This window comes from Budorcas taxicolor, chromosome 19 (genome assembly GCF_023091745.1).
Source record: "Budorcas taxicolor isolate Tak-1 chromosome 19, Takin1.1, whole genome shotgun sequence".
NCBI lineage: Eukaryota > Metazoa > Chordata > Mammalia > Artiodactyla > Bovidae > Budorcas > Budorcas taxicolor.
Genome location: NC_068928.1, coordinates 37,633,432 through 37,651,121, shown reverse-complemented (window position 1 = coordinate 37,651,121; position 17,690 = coordinate 37,633,432). Strand labels below are relative to the sequence as shown.

At 52.0% G+C, this 17,690-nt stretch overlaps 2 protein-coding genes across 2 annotated transcripts in view; one reads left to right on the top strand and one right to left on the bottom strand.

Moving 5' to 3' along the window:
• The window catches only part of NFE2L1 (NFE2 like bZIP transcription factor 1), a 592,815-nt gene that overhangs the window by 479,773 nt on the left and 95,352 nt on the right, over positions 1 to 17,690 (top strand). The window lies entirely within an intron of this gene.
• Positions 3,795 to 5,965, bottom strand: HOXB3 (homeobox B3). The gene is made up of 2 exons (XM_052658021.1): positions 5,461 to 5,965; positions 3,795 to 4,627 (listed from the first exon to the last, which is right to left on the bottom strand). Exons 1-2 carry the CDS (start codon positions 5,906 to 5,908, stop codon positions 3,795 to 3,797), a joined length of 1,281 nt encoding a protein of 426 aa, XP_052513981.1. The 5' UTR covers positions 5,909 to 5,965.

The window sequence follows — 17,690 nt, the reverse complement described above, 5'->3', positions numbered from 1 at the left end:
TTTTTCTGGAGAACTCCCACGGCTCCGGCCTCCCCCCCACTCCTTGCTCAGGCAGCGAGCAAGGAGGAGAAGGCTGGTTAGCAGAGAAATGGCAACTCTGCCGGGAGCTGGAACTAGAAACTTTGTGTCAGTGTAACAGCCGCGTGGGTGGTGGTAAGTATTCATCCGTGTGGGTTGGGGGTGAGTGTTTAAAAAGGATAGAGGAATCTGAGGAGAAGGGTGGGGGTGGAGGAGAGCCAGGAGGAAAAAGGGGGAGCTGGACGTGGGGGCTGCAGGGACCGGGGCGGCAGGCTCTGGAGGGCTCAGATCCAACGAAGCTGCTCTGAAAAACTGGGCAAACTAGCCAGAGACGGTTGTGTCCAGCTCGGCTCCAAAGAAAGTAATTTTTGCCACTTGGAGGTGAGGACGGGGGTGGAAGTGGGGAGTAGGCACAGAAGAGTAGTTGTCTGCAGGTTGTGCAGGAGGCCTAAGAGGGGTCTCCCTCCGGCCACCCCCTTGAGAAGCCCTGGAAGTTTTTTCACAGCCTCTCCAGCTGGCTGCAGGGTTGAGCGATTCTCTCCGCAACAACTCCGGCTGTCCCTGCAGGAAATACGGCTCTCTAACCCTGCTGACAGATTTTACGGCCAGATTAGAGAACAGCAGAAAACTTGGGTGTTAAAAGGGGCCAAGAGAACCTTCCTTCCCAGAGTCGCCGCTTCCCCGCCCCCCTGTTGTGCTGTGAATCTTACTGTACAGATATTTTCCCCTCGACTTTGGCTGCTTAGCTAGGGGCTGAAATCTCTAAGAGAGAAGGGAGGAGGACACCAAACCAAGGTGGCCCTTATTTTTCTTGGTTGCAACTCCAATTCAAGCCAAAGCTCTGTTTTTCAAACTCAAGGTAAACTTTCTGACTTGGCCTGCCTCTCTCCTACTAGATTATCAGTCCACTTTACATCTAGAGCCAAACAAGGCGCTCCATCTAGTTACACCATTCAGAAAATGTTATTCAGGGAAGAGGAAGAGAGAGAGAAAGAAAAACCCTTGAGCGTTATTTGATCCCAATCAAACTTTGTACGCTCTTATGCCTTTAAATTATAGCTTGACCCAGTGCTAAATTGCTTGCTGCTTGGATGAGCCTAGTCCAGTTAAAATCCTACTTGGTGGTGGTGTGGGGGGTGGGGTGAAGAATTCAGGTTGCTTTTTTATTGTTATTTATTGTTGCATAAAGGCTATAATTACTAACCTTGGACTGCCAGGATACAACATAAAAATGAAAATCAGCCCTGGCTTTAAGGCTGAGGGCCTGGAAGGATTCTCACCGACACGCCCCCCACCCCCCACCATCTCTACCACCAAATATATGCTCCTAATTAAGCAATGCTAGAGCATCGCTTACAATTAGAATTATGCAACTCTTCAGCAAGCAGCCATCGCTTCTCTTTCAACGAATTAGCTCCATATTTCAGCTTCCCTGTCTCCTAGCTCTTATCGGCTCCAGCGATGCGGCGGTGACATTTCATCTTTGACAGACCCTCTCTATCCTCGCTCCAATGTGATAAAACTTTTATGGAACCACGACTAAGAAATGAAGTTTTCCCAAGGATCGTGGAAACAGAGCGGCACATTAGCCTGGGGACCATTTTATGTATGCTTGGATCCATAGCTTCTCCCACCCTCCTCCTCTCCCCTTACCCTGGCGGGGGAAATCAAACAGGCCTCCTCTCCCTCTGTCCTGAGTTTTATTTAGTGATTTAATTTCACTTTAGTTTTAAGGTTTGACCTGAGAAGTCTAGGCTTCAGATTTTTTTTTTAAGATTAATCATTTTCCTTTGTTTTCATTTTAGACCCAATGGTGGTTGGGCTTCGGGTCACGTGACGACTTCTTTGTAGCTCCGGAAGAGAACTGTGAAGTTTAGGTTGAAGAAGCAGTAATGGGCCAGATTTCTGTTGTTGTTGATGGGGTGGGGGGTGGGGGACAGTGGGGAGGCTGTGGCCAAAGAAGCAAAAAGACAAAAAAAAGGTCAATCAATGAGGAAAAACGGAGAGGCGAAGAAGCCAAGCAGAAAAGACCTAGAGAGAGTCCCCTAGTCTCCCTTCGCCCCAAACTTGTTACTTAAATCTTAAGAAGTTGGCAGAATGTTCCAAGCTTGGGTGAGAAAAACCAAATAAACCTGAGACACAGATGGGGGAGGTAGGGCCCTGAGCAGGGGAGCATAAAAAGGCCAGGATAGGGTCTTCACCATTCTTCTTCCCTTGGGGAAATCTGGCAGTCAGCAGCCTGCTGCTCTGCTATCTAAATTGGACCACCAAGACAAGATAAAATTGATAACAGAAAGTTTATTCAAGAATTATATGACAGACAACCCTTTTAAGTAAGGAAAAAAAGTAACTACAGAAGAACAAAGAAAGTTCCAAGAGGGAGTTAACTCTAATTCTACAAATTCAGGACTATACAGTGACAATTAGGAGCTGAGTTCATGCCTTTTAGAACTAATTACAATTGTTCATAAGTACAAGTTTAACATAAATCTATAGCTTTTTTCTAGAGTACAATAACTAAAATAGCTGGTTTTACATGACAGGGAACACAACGTCCTTTATAACAATACTAAAAAAAGTACAATTTTTTCCTTTTTCCCTCATATAAATACATAATGTAGGGGGATAAATAATTAAAAAAAAGAAAATATTTTAACAAGCTATAACCAATAAATATATATGAAAATGTTCACTAGAACACACGTTTTTTGAGCAATGCTGGACTCCTGCAGGCCCAGGCATCTCTCACAGTTGTTTTTAATATCCATTAAAATGTAAACTCTAAGTGCAACAAAAGTGTCCTGTCCAGGGTTGAGCAAGGCACACAGGCCCAGCTGCAGCCCCCGCCTGGGACAGTTTGTCAAAATATACCCTGTTTTCACGTTAAGTCAAGAGAGCAACAGAAGAAAAGAGAAGTGTAGAACCTCAAGTCACCGACTGCTTTCTGTGGAGTGAGGGGGATGGACCTGGAGCTGCGATGGGAGACAGCAGAATGGGCAAACCTTCAGTCTTGACAACTTGCCTGCCCTCACCTCCCAGCTTTGCCATAAAAGGAAAATATATATATATATATTTATAATATAGACAGCTCTTTCAGGATCTCTCACCATCCCTGAGCCCTCTGAAGACTGTAATTGATAGGGGTGGGGTATAGATATTAATGTCCTAGAGCAGAAAAATATGGGACTAGAAATGGAGGGAGTGCCCAATCAACCTTCTCCTATCATGGGAAGAAATCTGAGGATTCAGGAAAGTGGGAGGGGGACATGCTTTGTGCCCTTGGTTTTGAAATGTATTAAATTTTTTTTTTTTTTAAGGAGAATTGCCAGGAAAGAAAAATCAAGATTTGAGGGAATTAACCACATGGAAGGTAAGTTGGTTGGTTGGCTGGTGATGGCCTAGCCATCTTGTCTGTTTTTTAAAATGTGCTTCTTTGCCTGTTTCCCTATCTCCTCTTCCTCTACCCGACTCCCTAAGGTGGAATTCCAACTGGATATTGCTGGAGGCCTAGGGTTGATGGGGTCATCTCCAATCTGCTGTAGATTCCTTTCCAATGGGTTGGCAGGCAGACTAAACAAGAGCTGCAGGACTTAAAAAGCAACCTCTCAGGCCAGGGGGAGGGGAAGGAGCTCCAGGCCCTTTCTTCCCGGGAAGCTTGGCTGCCATCTCCCTGCCTCCTCTTTCAGACCTCCCGACTGCACCCCACAACTCCACAGCCCCCGCCCCTCCTGGGTCTCCTCCATCCCAGGACCTGCCCCTCTGCCCTCCCTCTCCTATCACAGGTGTGTTAACTTGGGCGCTTCTTGGATTCTACCCTGAGGAGGAGGCGCATGGTGAGAGGAGAGGTCTGTGTAGGTAGGGTGGGGGTCGCAGGGTCCGTGGTGCTGGCTGGGGGCCATAGAGGGCGCCCCGTTGTAGTCCAGGTTCCCCGAGGGGTGGTGGGAAAGGTGGTTGAGGCCGTAGAGGGAGGGGCCGGCAGGGGGCGGCAACGGATCCGCGTAGCCGCCCCCACCCACGTACACGGGGCTGCCCTGCATGGTGGGCGTCCCGTAGGCGCCCCCGTTGGTTTGAAGGACGTGAGGCTCGTAATCGGGCGCCGGGGTCTGGGGATACTTCTGCGGGGCGCCGCAGCCTTTGAGGGGGGGCTGGTAGTTGGAGGGCAGCGCATAGGCATTCTGGTGGGCTTTGCCGAAGGCGGGCGGGGACGGGCTCTCATAGCTGGGGGTCATGGAGTGCAAGGCGTTCATGAAGCCGGCCGTGGACTGCATGGGCTGCGAGGGGCTGCCGGCGGGGGAGGGGCCCCCCGAAGACGAGGCCAGGCCCTTGGCCTTTTGGTCCTTCTTGTATTTCATGCGCCGGTTCTGGAACCAGATCTTGATCTGCCGCTCGCTGAGGTTCAGCAAGTTGGCCATCTCCACGCGGCGCGGCCGGCACAGGTAGCGGTTGAAGTGGAACTCCTTCTCCAGCTCCACCAGCTGCGCGCTCGTGTACGCCGTCCGCGCCCGCTTGGAGGCCGCAGACCCCGGGGGGCTCTTGTCCCCTCCCCCGCCGCCACCCCCGCTGCCGCCACTGCCGCCGCCGCCTCCTCCGCCGCCGCCGCAGCCCTCCGCTGGACCCGAGGGGGAGGGGTGGGAAGGGGAGAAAATGAAATAAAAGATAATTACTGAACACGCCGAAATTGAATGCATCGTTTCTTAATAAATCCAGGCCTGGACTCGGAGGCCCCGCCGCCCTCCCCTTCGCGTCCCCGCCTCCTCCTCTCCACTGCCTCCCGCCCCCACCCGCCGCATTAGCGGACACTCTATAATAGTGGCATTTATTAAGAGACCTGTTCTCCTCTCACTGCCCCAGCTTATGAAAATTTGATCATGTCACGCAGACAGAGCCGCATGGCCATTTATTTAGGGCTGGATTTTCTCGCACACGCTTTCTCCCCCCTTATCCCTAGTTCCAGGTGTAGAAGACACTCCTCCGCCCTCCACCGCGCCCGGTCCTGTGGCCCAGACAGGTGCTTGAGGAGAGCTCCTGGGCGAGTCTGGACATTCTGGGCAGGGCACGAAAATGGGGGGCAAAGAGGCTGCCATGCCTGGAGGCCAAGACCGTGGGCCGCCCGAGCGATTGTGATTAATATCCACAGTAGTAATACTTAATAATAATCAATCGTTGACGACTCTGCGTCTACTGGCAGCGTCTCGTGACTCTGCTGCCTTGCAAAGGGCTGAGGCCGAGCACCTGGCCTTCTGGACCTCTCAGAAGTTCAGGTGGAGGGGGGCAGGAGGGAGAGGGTGCTGGCGGGGTCACGGGTCGCCAGGTGGGGGGGGGGGGTACGGGAAATGCTCCGTAGCTGCCGCCGCCGCCTGGGCGCCTAAGGGCTGGGTGCTAGAATAACAGTGACATTCCTGGCCGGGACAAAAGCTGACGACGAAGCCAGAGAGCCGGTACCTGTGCCAGGGGAGCTGTTTTTCAGCTTGGACGTTTGCCTCGACTCTTTCATCCAGGGGAATATCTGTTTGGTGAGGGTGGAGTTGGAGCCGGCACCGCACTTGGGGGGGCCGCTTTTGCTGGGACCGCCCCCGTTACTGCTGTTGCTAGTGGTACTGGTAGGTGCGGCGCTGGGCGGGGGCGAGCCGGGCGGAGCCGGCAGGGGCTCTGAGGCCAGGCCCGGCCTCATGCAGCTGCCGTTGAGTTCCTTGCCCTTGGCGTGCGCGGCGGCGTTGCCCAGGGACTGCAGCGAGCACGCTGAGCGCTGGTAGTCACTTTCCAGGTGCGTGGTGGTCTGGAAGGGGGGCTGAGGGGGACCGTCATAGCCGAAGCCATTGCTGCCAGGGTATGAGGGGTAGCCTCCGAAGAGTGCGGCGGCGGTGTTGTCGTAGTAGGTGGCTTTCTGCATCGCTGGGCGAGGCCCTGATGGTAGGTGGCAACTTGCAAGAGCCAGATACCCTCACGACCGGACATTGGCACCCCTTGGGGTCACGTGGCACGCCGGACCCCCCCCTCCTTTCTGCCCCCCTCCTCCCGGGATCTGTTCGTAGCGGTTGACCTGCGGGGTGAGAGAAGAGACACGGGGAGAAGAGGACTGGGGCTCGAATCCATCTTAGGAACTGAAAAGGGAACTGACATCAATAGGGTTTTTCTTCTCCCCCACCCAACATCTTCACAGCAGATGCTGAGGCCACTTGCTTGGCCTGAAATGGATTTTTCTTATATCAGTGCTTTAATTTTAAAAGAAAAAGCCCACCAGTTTTCATCTTCACTTAAAAAAATAAGGACTCCACTCCTTTGGGAACTGCCTGGATATAGAATCTTACTATGGCAAGGGCCATCGCTTCTCTCCTGCCTGCCTACTAGCCCCTGACCTCTTTAATTCCCTCTCCCTGCACCTGCCCCCCCCCAACTCTGGGATAGGGTGGCTCAAGGGGGGGAACTCCAAAATAAAAGCATCATCAACACCCTCCTCTGAGCTGAGAGGCCTCCTGCCTTTGCCTTCATCTAGGTTCCTTTCATCCAAGCAGAGTCGAACCTGGAGAAAAAATACTGAGGCTGAGGATCACTGGAAGAGGCAGCAGGAAGAAGCAAGTTGAGCAGGGAACCTTCTGATGTGAGGGAGCCTGTCCTTACCCTCCCACCTCAAGAAGCAGCAGCCTGACCCAAAACTTCCTGAAGATTTTCAACCTCCAGAGCCAGTGGAACTGAGTGGCCTCCATGGCCTTGGCTGCAGGTACCACCACCTCCAGTCTGAGTGTTTGCTAACCAAGTCTGGGATCCCGAAGCCAGCGGCCCCCATGGGGCTCCCAAATGGAACAGGATTGTTTCTTTGGTGGGACTGGTTGGTGCTGTGACCATTTGGCTAGGTCTTCCCCCACTCTCTTTTTTTTCATCAGGCATAATTTTTTTTACCCACCCTTTCCTTGACAGTCTGCTTCCTTTGATTTTTCCAAAAGAAGAAAAGAAGAAAGAAACTAGGTAACTGCTGGACTTTTCTAAAAAGAGATGGGAAAGTGCTTTCTAAAACACAAATTTTTTTTCCCTAAGAAAAAAAGAAAGTAAACAAAGCAATCTAAGCAATATTATCTGGGCTGGAAACTGGGTGCCCCTGTTTACTGAAGTTCTTTGAGGCAACAACAACAACAAAAAAATCATTAGTTTAATGCAGGCTTTTTAAAGTGTGCTAGAAAAATAAAGGTTCAAGCTGTCACAGGATTTTGTGTATTTCTTCCGAAACTTCTGACTACATACCCCCAAGCTCACCAAATATCTTCTCAACTCCTCACCATCACTCTTCATAGAATCTTTAGATTGACCCTATCTTCTGACATATGAGTTTGAACTAGTTAAATCTCATTCAGCCCAGCTAGTCAACTCTAAAGAAAACTAAAAATAGGAAAATAAAAAGGGAGTCCACGTGAAGGAAATCCCTCTCACACATAAATCCCCTTCTTAATGGCACAGATTTATACTCAAAAGGGAGCCGGGTAACTCTGAGTTCCGATTGGTTTCTGGGAAGAATTTGTTTCTGGGAAACACACAGGGGTCTGCAAAGCAGGAGGTCCTTCCAGGGAGGAGAACTGGAGTTCAATTGACCAGGCTGACCCAATCCCTTTATTATTATTACCATTAGCCTCTGATGATTTAACCAAAATTAGCTTTGGAGCAGCCCTGGTTGAAGGGGGAATTAATTAACAGGCATCAGTTGAGTTTGTTATTAATAGATAAGAGAATGAAATAAAAACGTTGGAGGGGGTTGGCTGGCTGGGCCCTGGCTTTATTTAGTCTAAATGATTGTTACAGCAGTAATGATGATGATGATGATGATAGTTATAATAAAACAATAATTTGACTAGACGCCTGGGGCCGAAATTCCTGTCGCTCCCCATGCAATGAACTCGCAAACCATTGCAGCAACGAGGCCAGGCGAGTGTGGGAAGCAAGAAGCTAGAGGCGTGATAGAAAAGAATGGAGGCTCCACCGGCAGCCAGAAAGGGCCGGGAAGGTTTGTGGATGGAGTTAGTCCCTGGCTGCCTCTGTCGCCGCCGGGCTGTCTCGGCTGCTGCTGCCATGGTGCCTGGCGACAAGCTATGTTGGCCCAAGGAGGCGAAGAGAAGCCTTCAGGACGCAGAAACAGTTAGCAGCGGCAGGTTCCAAGCACACCCGGCCGAGGACCAGCCCTAGGGCAGCAGCAAGTTTGGGCGCTGAAGGTAACTAAATTAAAAGGCGCCTTAGCAACTCCACACGGGGACTTTGCCAGGCCCGGCCGGCCGGAGGGCGCACACAGAGGCCCGGCTGATGGGACAGTGAGAAGAGGGAGAGGTGCGGAGGGGATCCGAAACCTGGGGATCCAGGAAAAGGGGGGTGGGGTGCAGTTCTACCAAGCCAAACACATCTATTTCCCTTGCCTCCATGTTGAAAAAATCCAGGCTCCATCTGGCTTCTCAGGAGAGAGAGAGGGAGGGAAGGAGACAGTGGCTCCCGGCTTCCCCCCAGGGTCTCACTGGAGAAGGGCGGTGAGCCACCCCAAGAAATCCACTTTTCCAAGCAACCCCGCCAAAAAAGGCTTGGGAGAGTAACAATAGCTGGGAAGACCAGGGAGAGGGGCTAGGCCACCTTCCAGGACTTAAAAAAAAAAATAGAAGAGAAATAGAACAAAAAAGGAAGAGAGAAAAAAGGTTAGGCTCTTCTTAGCAGCCGGGCGAAAATTCAGTCCAGATCTGGCTGCTGAAAGAAAAGAGAAGAGAAAAGGAAAGAAGCAGGAAGAGAGAGGGAGAGGGAGAGAGGGAGGGAGGGAGAGAGAGAGAGAGGGAGAGAGAGAGAGAGTCGCTGCGTGGAAGGAAGCTTAAAGCTTGTGAACTCTTCTTGAACCGAGATTGGAGTCATATGGGCCATAAATCATTGAGACATACTCTCCGCCATTCACAAACTGATAGCCTATTTCAGTCCAGCTTACCTTAGCCACCGACGAGGGGAGAACAGGCAGACATAATATATATTCACATCGAGCCCCAGCGCGAGCGGCAGGCGAGAAATCTCCCCTCCTTGAAGGCAAAGGAAAAAAAGACCACTGTTTAAAGCGGCGTCGCCCCCCTCCCCAATAGCCACCCCGGCTGGGGAGCCCGAGGGGCAGACCGGCCGGAGGAGCCGCTCGGCGTCCGCTTCAATTCACTCGGCTTAGGAGCGGGGGTGCGCAGGAGGGAGGGGGTAGGGGAGCGGGAAAAAAATAGAAGACCGAAAGGTGCTCGGGCGGCTCAGCTCGCCGAGAATCCAGCTCCAGGCTCCGGCACGGCCAAGCCGCCACAGTGCGGTTGCCCTATAAGACTGGTACGCCCTACTCTCCGTAACAATGGCCTCTGCTTTTGCACAGGGAAAAAACCACACAGACACACACACTCACACACACACAAGCTCACACACACCCCCACCTCTCCCCCTTTAGCAAGCTTAGATGCCTGATAAGGAAGGAAGGTGATGGTGGTAATGGGGGAGGGGGGTATTTTGAATGCCCCCCCCCCAGTTTAAAAAAAAAAAAGAGTGAGAAAGGAAAGAAGGTAGAGCTTTTAAGTTTTGTTTTTGTTTTTTAAGGACAGGTAAATTTTTAAATTCAGATTTTGGTGGGGGAGGAAGGGGAGCTCAAAGACAAGGCAAAGCTGGTGGAGTTCACAGTTCTCCACTACCACCACCACCACCACCATTACTAAACCCTTCTGTCTAAGCAGAGAGTAGCTTGGGAGGCCCTGGCCTTGCAGGGGTGGGGGGATGGTTCCTGGGTGCCCCTCTGCATTCATTTGCAGTGGGAACACTAGGACTTTTTTTTTTTTTTAAGTAGTTTCACTCTTGCGGGACTGGTGGCTGAGTCTCAGCAGTCTGTTTCTTCTCTCCCCCACACCCTCTATTCCTCCTCTCTCCCCACAAATCTGGCCCGGTTTCCAACCTGGGGTGGGGGGAACCAGAGCTTTCTTTTCAAAAGCCCCCTCCCATTTTTGAGAACAGACAACAAGCGGTGAGTGATTATTTCAAAAATCCAGACCATCTTGTAGGGGAGGGGGGTTGAGGAGAGGGTGACAAAAGGAAGACCTTGTGTTTAGCTTGAGTTCCAGACACTGCTGGCAATAGAGAAGCTGTGAGAACTTCACGAAGAAGTTTCTGTTAAGATTCTCACCTCCGGATAGGCAGAAGGGGCTAAGAGGTGATAAGGACATTTGTACTTCTAAGAAGATTCGAAGAACCAGCAAAATGCCTTAATTTTAAATGCACTGGCAAAAGAGATGGAGGGTGGTTATTTTTATTATTATTATTGTTCAGAACAAATCTGTTTACTTCTGTTAGCTCTTGCAAGATTTAGGACTCTGGAAACAAGTGAGGAAAACTACAAAAGCTCAAGTTGTCTTCGAGTGCGTTTTAGAAGGGCAGGGAAAGGCTAGGAGGCCTGTAGGAGGAAGACAGGAGGCAAGAATGTAGGTGTCTGCAGATTTGGGGCGGGGGTGGGGAAGAGCCGTTCCTGGCGGAAGAAAAAGACAAAAAAAGCACCAGGACTTTTCCAAAAGCAGGAGTGTTTGCAGCTTGGCAGAACTGCTGACTCCGGGCTTAGAGGATAAAATAGAAGTCTGGCAGTTTCTCTTTTCTACGAAGGCAGCTTGGAAAACTTGTTCTCTTAACTCTGCGTAGACAGAGCCAGCTACTACCCTGTGATGTCCTGGTTAGAATCCTTGGCTTTTGCTTTTTCCCATCTGGATGGACCAGGAGAGAAGGGACTGGGAGAACAAAGGTGAGAGATGGTTTCCAGCTATTGTCTCCCTTCCAGGAGAGGGTGGCAGTGTCTAGCAAAGCTTCCCTCACACCCCATAGCTCCCCACTCACTGGCTTTGCTTTGGGCTGAGAAAGGGTCCTACTGTCTACTCTCATAAGGTGTGGCCCCTGGCCTCCTCCAGTCCCCACTTCTTTCAGGCCCACTAAGTCAGGCTTACTTCATGGGCTGGAACAGCCAGTTTCCTGGGGCCCTGATGAATTGGAGTGGAGAAGGGGACTCTGGCCGTCCTAACCTCCAGCAAGGAACTGGTTGAAGAGTCTCCTCCTACTGTGAGGTCTCTAGGATCCTAATGCCTGCCTAGAGAGTTGGTGGCTGAGGGTTGTGGGGAGGTGAAGATGGAAGGTGGAAGCCATTTTTCTATATTTATTAGTATCAGGAACAGAAAATACCCAAGCTGGACCCACTGCTGGGGCTCAAGCCAGGACCCTTAGAGAAAGCAGTCAAGGCTACAAAGAGTCTGTCCTGAGATCTCCAGACCCTAGTTGGAGACCTGTTGGATTGGACCTTACATAGTTCTAGGCCTGGTGGGTCAGTGACTCACTCACGAGGCTTCTAGAGGTTTAAGAGACCAGCACCTTTGGATCTTTTCCCCTCCCACATTAAAAAGTCAAGAATGTACCTCAGACCCTCCAACTCTTCTAGCTGTTACTGCCACTAGAGAGAGAGTCATTGTGAAGTTAAGAGGAGAGGAGGATCTGGTCACTTGTGGGACCTGCACGGCTTCGCCCCAATGAGTAAGAGAGAACCCAGGGACATCCAGTCAGCCTGCAAGAGGATCAGCCTGGAGCTAAGCCAAGGGCAGAGGAGTTTTTCCAGACACAACAGTGGACCCCTCCCCGCTCTGAGCCTGGATTCTTGTGGTCCCTTCTGGCTACACAAGGAGATGGAGTGCAGTAGAGTGGGAGCGAAAAAGAGGGCTGCGAGGAAGAAAGCTAACCTGGAGCAAATTTTCAGAGGACATGCGCCCCCAAATGCAGTAAGAAACAGAGTAAGGACTTCTTAAGTAATTCTGAGAGCAAAGCCCCTTCCAAATGCTTGAGACACAATTAGATCCCAGTTTGGTTTCCTTCTGGACTTTATTATTCCTTTCCGGAGATTTTTGGTTGGCAGAGAGCCCCTTTTGGGGGCTGGGAGGATGGGGGATGAATGGTAGAATGGCAGCTCCAGGGTACCCTTTTCGTCTGAGGTACGTCTGCAGGCTAGAGACCTTCCAAATTTCAAGGGACAGACTGGGGCAGTGAGGAGCCTGGGCAGGAAACTTAGGGTAGGAAACACCAGTGGGGTTGGAGGGAAGACTTTGAGGTCTGGAAAAGGAGGAGAGAGGGATTTATCATCCCTGATAGTGAAGTCATAATTTAGGGGGAGACTAGAGAGAGAAGAGGGAACAATCTCCTCCTGGATTCAAGTGGGGAAACTTGGGCAACTTACCATGTGTGTGTCTGTGTGTGTCTGTGTATGTGTGTGTGAGACAGAGAGAAACAAATTTTTTTTTAAATTTTAAGAGAAAGAGTAAGACACAGAAACCTTAGAAATTAATAATAAAGGCAAAAATCAGAGAAAATGCCCCCCTTCATAGACATTCTTTCCTATTTCCCCAGAGCTAGACCACTTACTCCCCCACTCCTAATCCATGCCCAGTACCCGGACACCGGGCCCTTAAAATCCCCTTGAGCAATCATGGGTGGGGGGCATGCTTGGAGGCCACCGGAGATGTCTGTTTCCTTCTGCGCCCAAAAAATCATCAAAGAACAAACGAAAATTCTCCTCTCAATCCGGACAAACTGCCTGGTTCCTTTAAAATCGATTTCTGGTATCAGCCTTGGGATGACCAAGGGATTTTCCCCACCGCCGCCCCAGGCTAGCGCCCAGCTCAGCCAGCCCCAAATTTGACTTGCCCTCCCAGGCTCCCTGAGAAGCCGGGACCTGGCACTGGGGCTGGGGGTGGTGAGGCGTTTAGCAATCTCTTTCTGGCCCTGTCTGGGTTCCGGGTCCCACACTCTTCCAGATTCACTGGCCAACTCTGTGGCCTCGGAGACTCGTGAAAAGTACACACGCGCACACACACACACACACACCTTAATCTCCATCTCTTTTAAATATTAATGAAATTTCAAAGATGGGGGCTAGAAAATGGGAAATGCTACTGCAAATCGCTCTTGGTATTTGGATCCTGAACTCCCACCTTTCTAAGATGCCTGAGCTGGTGGGAACAAAGGGGCAGAGGAAGGAAGATTTCGCGCCTGGGCGGAGGCCGGTGTACATCCAGCTCAGTAGAAGCCAAGATCCAAAGAAGAAAAAGGCCAAGACTGAAGTAAATTGAAGTAAATTCTGAGCTGAACTCTCCCCTAACCCCAAGAGTGGCGGCAAGAAACAGAGGAAGACAAAACAAGGCTCCCATAAGGGTTTGCAAAGTCTGCTCAGTGAGCAAGGAGGCCGAGCCAGTGCCCCTACGGCCCGTGGACCAAGACGGTGAGCGGCAGCGCCCAGTTGGGTTTGAGCTCCACTGTATCAGGGGTCCCGCCTCACCTAGAAGCTCTGTCCCGGCCTGACAAACCCCACCCCTGTGGATGTCAAGACAAAAGGTGGGCAAGGCAAGAAGGAGAAGGGCAAATCTTGGACAGCTGGGCGCCTGGGGTCAGGGGTGGGTTGGGGGGGGATTGCTGGGGAAGGAAGAGAGAAGCTGCCAAGGGAGGTACAGGACCCAGGGAGTTGCTGCGAGGGACTGACTGCGCAGGTCTCTCCTGACAGATCAGATGCCTCTCTCCCACTGACCTCTGTTGAGCAGACAATAACTCATGGGATTAATGACCAATCAGTGGAAGGCCTCCAGAACTGCCTCCAAATATAAAACTCCAAAGTCAGAATGGGATAGGCCCAGAATCTGGGCCTGCTGGCCCTTTCGTTTTTTTTCTTTCTCTCAAATAGGGTTTGGGGTGAGACTTTAAGAAGTCTCGGGCAAAAACAGACTATTTCCTCTCAGGATTATCTGGCCAGGAACTCTGATTTCCAGAATCCCCCCAAAATGAATTTGTTTCTCCTCTCTTCCCACTTCTTCCACCAGAATTCATATCCCTGACAACACTTCCTAAGGCAGTCTGGAGCCGCCCCTCCTCTGCTAGCCTCCCCATATCCCTGATCCTACAAGAAATCTCCCTTCTCACATCCAGGCCACTTCTGAGAAGCCCCCACCTCTTTTGAATTTTATCTTTTTTTTTTTTCCCAGTTGGGAGAAGAAATGGAAAATAAGAGCAAGAAGACAGGGGTCATCCACCTTGCAGGACTTCTGTCCTGGCTTCCCTGGGAGGAGACCTGGTATAATGCCATGGCCCCCTGCGTCCAAAGGCTCAGGGGGGCAAAGTGAGGCTGGGAGTGGTGATGGTGGTCTGCTGTCTCAGATCTAAATGCTGAAACCATAATTTGGTCCCTGCGCTGGTGTTGGAGGGACTTCAAAAGCTGTATTCCCAACAACTCCAGCCTCAGCTCCGAATCCTGGCAGAGAAAGTGCTTTGCTCTTTGAGGCTGAGCCCCTCCTTCCCTAGCTCCCCTTCAAATGCCAATCCTGGCCCAACCCAGCCAGCTAGCCCCTCCCACTGCCTTCTATCTCCAGTGCTCTAGGCTTGGGCTTCTCCTCTGCTGAGAATAAGGACACCTTCAGGAGGAGGAATAGTCCAGATTCCAGTGGATTTCCTCGAGTCAGTCTGAATAACCATGCACTTCTCTGGACATATACAAACTTCATGCATACTGCAAATATGCATGCACATAGTGACTTCTATACTCAGGTGCCCACAGAACCCCAGGAGCAACAAAAAGGAGTCGCTCCCAAGCACTAGAGAGTTACTCAAGGTCAGAATTGGGAAGAACTCAGGGAGTGTCCTGTCCAATGCTGCCACTGCCAAAGATAGAGAAACTGAGGTCCAGAGCCAGGAAGTGGCTTGCCTGAAGTCGTACATAAAGGATAGGTTTGGGAGTCAGGAGGCTTGGATTCCAGGTGGTCCAGATTGGCTGTGTGATCTGAAGCAGACTTCACTGGGCCTCAGTTTTCCCATCCCTAAAGCCAGATCACATGTATGGAGGGGAGGGCTTGGGCTAAATGATCTTCCCTTTTGAGCTGACAATTTGTGGTTCTCTGTGTACTGATGTAAAAGTGAGTAACAATAAGCAGTCATAAACTGATTTCAGATAATAATGGGTACCATCTCATCCAAAATCAGACTATTTCCTCTTGAAATTTAAATGCTTACACCCCCACAACTGAGTGCCAACCCCACTCCTGAACCCTCAGAGGCTAATGCATTGGTTTTTACTGCCCTTCTGTGTCCAGGGTGGGTTATTCTCCACCTTCATCACCAAATCAAAAGTACTATTTTCAGACATAGCAACCTGAGCAGTAAATAATTAATTTGTGTAATTAGAGGAGGAAGGCTTCAACCTGGCAATTTTTAACCAGGAGTCAATGCACCCATTGTACCAGCCTGGCCTTCTCACCCGACCCCCAACTCTGCCCACACACCTACCAGCTTCCCCAACTGCCTCCCCCGACTGGGAGACCAGCATTCCCAGGACTGCCAGCCAGGGTTCATGGAGTCAGACTGTTCCCTCCCCAACAATGTTCCATTCTCTGCCTTCTCCCCTACAGAAACCTGTCTGCCTGCAGCTGCCCCTCGAAGCTAGCTTTCCCGACCCCCTAAAGCTGTGCTGGGCTCCAGGTACCGGCTCTCTGCTCTTGGGACACATGTAATCCACCTCCCAGCTCAAAATGCCCCAACAATGCAGCGAGTTTGCATTTCAAGAAACTCCCATTAATATCAATTTACTTCACTGAAACCTCGGGTTCTTCATCAAGTTGATGATTTATGATAAAATCAATTAAATTACAGCCACTTAGGGCCCAGCCGCTTCCTCTCAGATTTCATTGGTGCGGGGCCCAAGTGTCTGGTGGAAAAATGCAAGTTTAGCTGGAGGCGAGGAAAGATAATTCTGCGGCTGAGAAAATTTAATGCAAAACAATTTCCAGGCAAAGCCCAGTGTCTGGACAGAAATGCAAAAGCCACCGGTTGGCTGGCCTGCGGAAATAACTATCTGGGGGTCAAAATATTTTTCTCCCACCCCCATCATCCTGCTTGGCTCCTTTCCCCTGGTCCCCTTTGTACTCACCCGCTCCCTCCCAAACAGAGATTTTGGGAGACTTTGAGCAGTACTAGTGGAACCCCCACCAGCCTCAAACCACCAACAGCCCTTACCACTTCAGGCCTTTTTCTCCCACCCCTCTTCCCAACCCAGCTGTGCTCACTAATTCCTACGTCTCGCATGGCAAAGCTAAAGGTTCAAAGTGAAGATCAGGCGGCGTGGGCAGATGACACAGAGGGGCCAGGGACCAGGCCAAGTGGGCACTGCTGCGTGTGGCTGTGGGAGGAAAGAAAGCACAGACTGCAGGAGCACTCCCCCATGGCGAGGGTACGAGGCAACAGAGAACGTCCAGAGCAACCAGGTCCAGGGTACCCAGACCTGAGAACATCAGGTCCTCATGCAGCTGCCAGTGTGCTCACTTGTAAAGCGATGCTGTACCTGACAAACCCCGACCCGAATGAATACATATGTGCACTCACACTAAACACACCTACGTGTGTATGCTTGCACACTCTCCTTACATCTCACATCCTGCCCCTGCAAAGAGACAGCTCCCACCATTTCCCCACATCTGGAAAAATAAATCCCAGTGAATCAACCTGGCATCGCCTTCCACTCCAAAGAGAGAGGCTTCTCCCGCCTCTGCTCTGTTTGGTTTTTGGTTTCCAGAGGAGGCAGGGAGTAAACACAGCTTCTCTGAAGCCATAAATCACCCCGTCTCCTACCTTCTCAGTTTAACACCCGTCCTTAGCGCAGCCCCCTTGTAGTTTCAGCTTCAAAAAACCCGCGAGGTGCTAGTAGGCTCTGACCATGGTGGCAGCTGGACTTTGGGAGCAGGACCCAGCGCCCCCCCCCCTCCACTCCAGCAGCTGCCCCTCACATTTGCCGCACAACCCGGAGCTCCCAATTCCCCTGGAAAACCCCCCGCAGCTTCCACCGCCCTTCCTGAGCCCCAGCGCTCCGCAGGCCCTAGCCGGGTCCTGTCCACACCCCGCATTCCTGCACACCGACCCGCACCCTCCGCCCGCCCGCCCTCACTGCCTCTTCAACTCGCCCCCATCTCTGGCTCGCACCAATCCGACTGTCCTCCCAGACGGGCGCGGGGATCTCGGGCACTCAGCTCTCACTCCGAGCCCGGTCCGGAGCCCGCACCTACCTGTGCGGTTCTGCTAGGGCGCGGGCAGCGGCAGGCGGCTGGCCGGGCCCGGGTCGCCAGCGGGGGCTGAGCGGCCGGCAGCATCCCGGCCCCACCGGCCGAGGCGAGGAGAGGCCCGGAAGCACTCCCCCAGCCCGCCTGCCGCGGCCGCCGCTTTGTTCGGCCTTCGAGTCCGCGCGCGGCCGGGCGCGTGGAGCTGCGGGAGGCGCGCGGGCCCGGCGCGGAGCCCGGTCGAGGCTTCGAGGCGTGAGCGGGCCGAGCGGCCGGGCGAGAGGAGCGGCGACTGCCGGGGCTTGAGGAATCGGGGGCGCCATGGCGGAAGGCGGGCGCGCAGCGGCTCTTCAATGTCACCGGCGAAATGGGTTCCATATGTCCGGCCCGGCGGAGGAGGGAGGGGAAGGGAGAGCATTCTGAGCAGGTCGGGACGGGAGCATGGGGGGCGCGACGGGGGGAGCCCAGTGGCGGCCAGGGGAGGGACTGGAGAGGCAAGCAAGGTTTGCGTTTTCCATTTTCCCTGGAGTTGTCTAAAGCTGCTTAGGCTGCTGGAAACTTTCCATTTTTCCTTTTCTTTCCAGAAAGATGGAGAAA

What these genes read in the sequence shown, in the direction of transcription:
- HOXB3 (XM_052658021.1), bottom strand. Translation starts at nt 5,908, where the DNA reads ATGCAGAAAGCCACCTACTACGACAACACCGCCGCCGCACTCTTCGGA. An exon ending in AAACAGCTCCCCTGGCACAG is followed by an intron (nt 4,628 to 5,460) that starts GTACCGGCTCTC and finishes CCTCGGGTCCAG; the next exon opens with CGGAGGGCTGCGGCGGCGGC.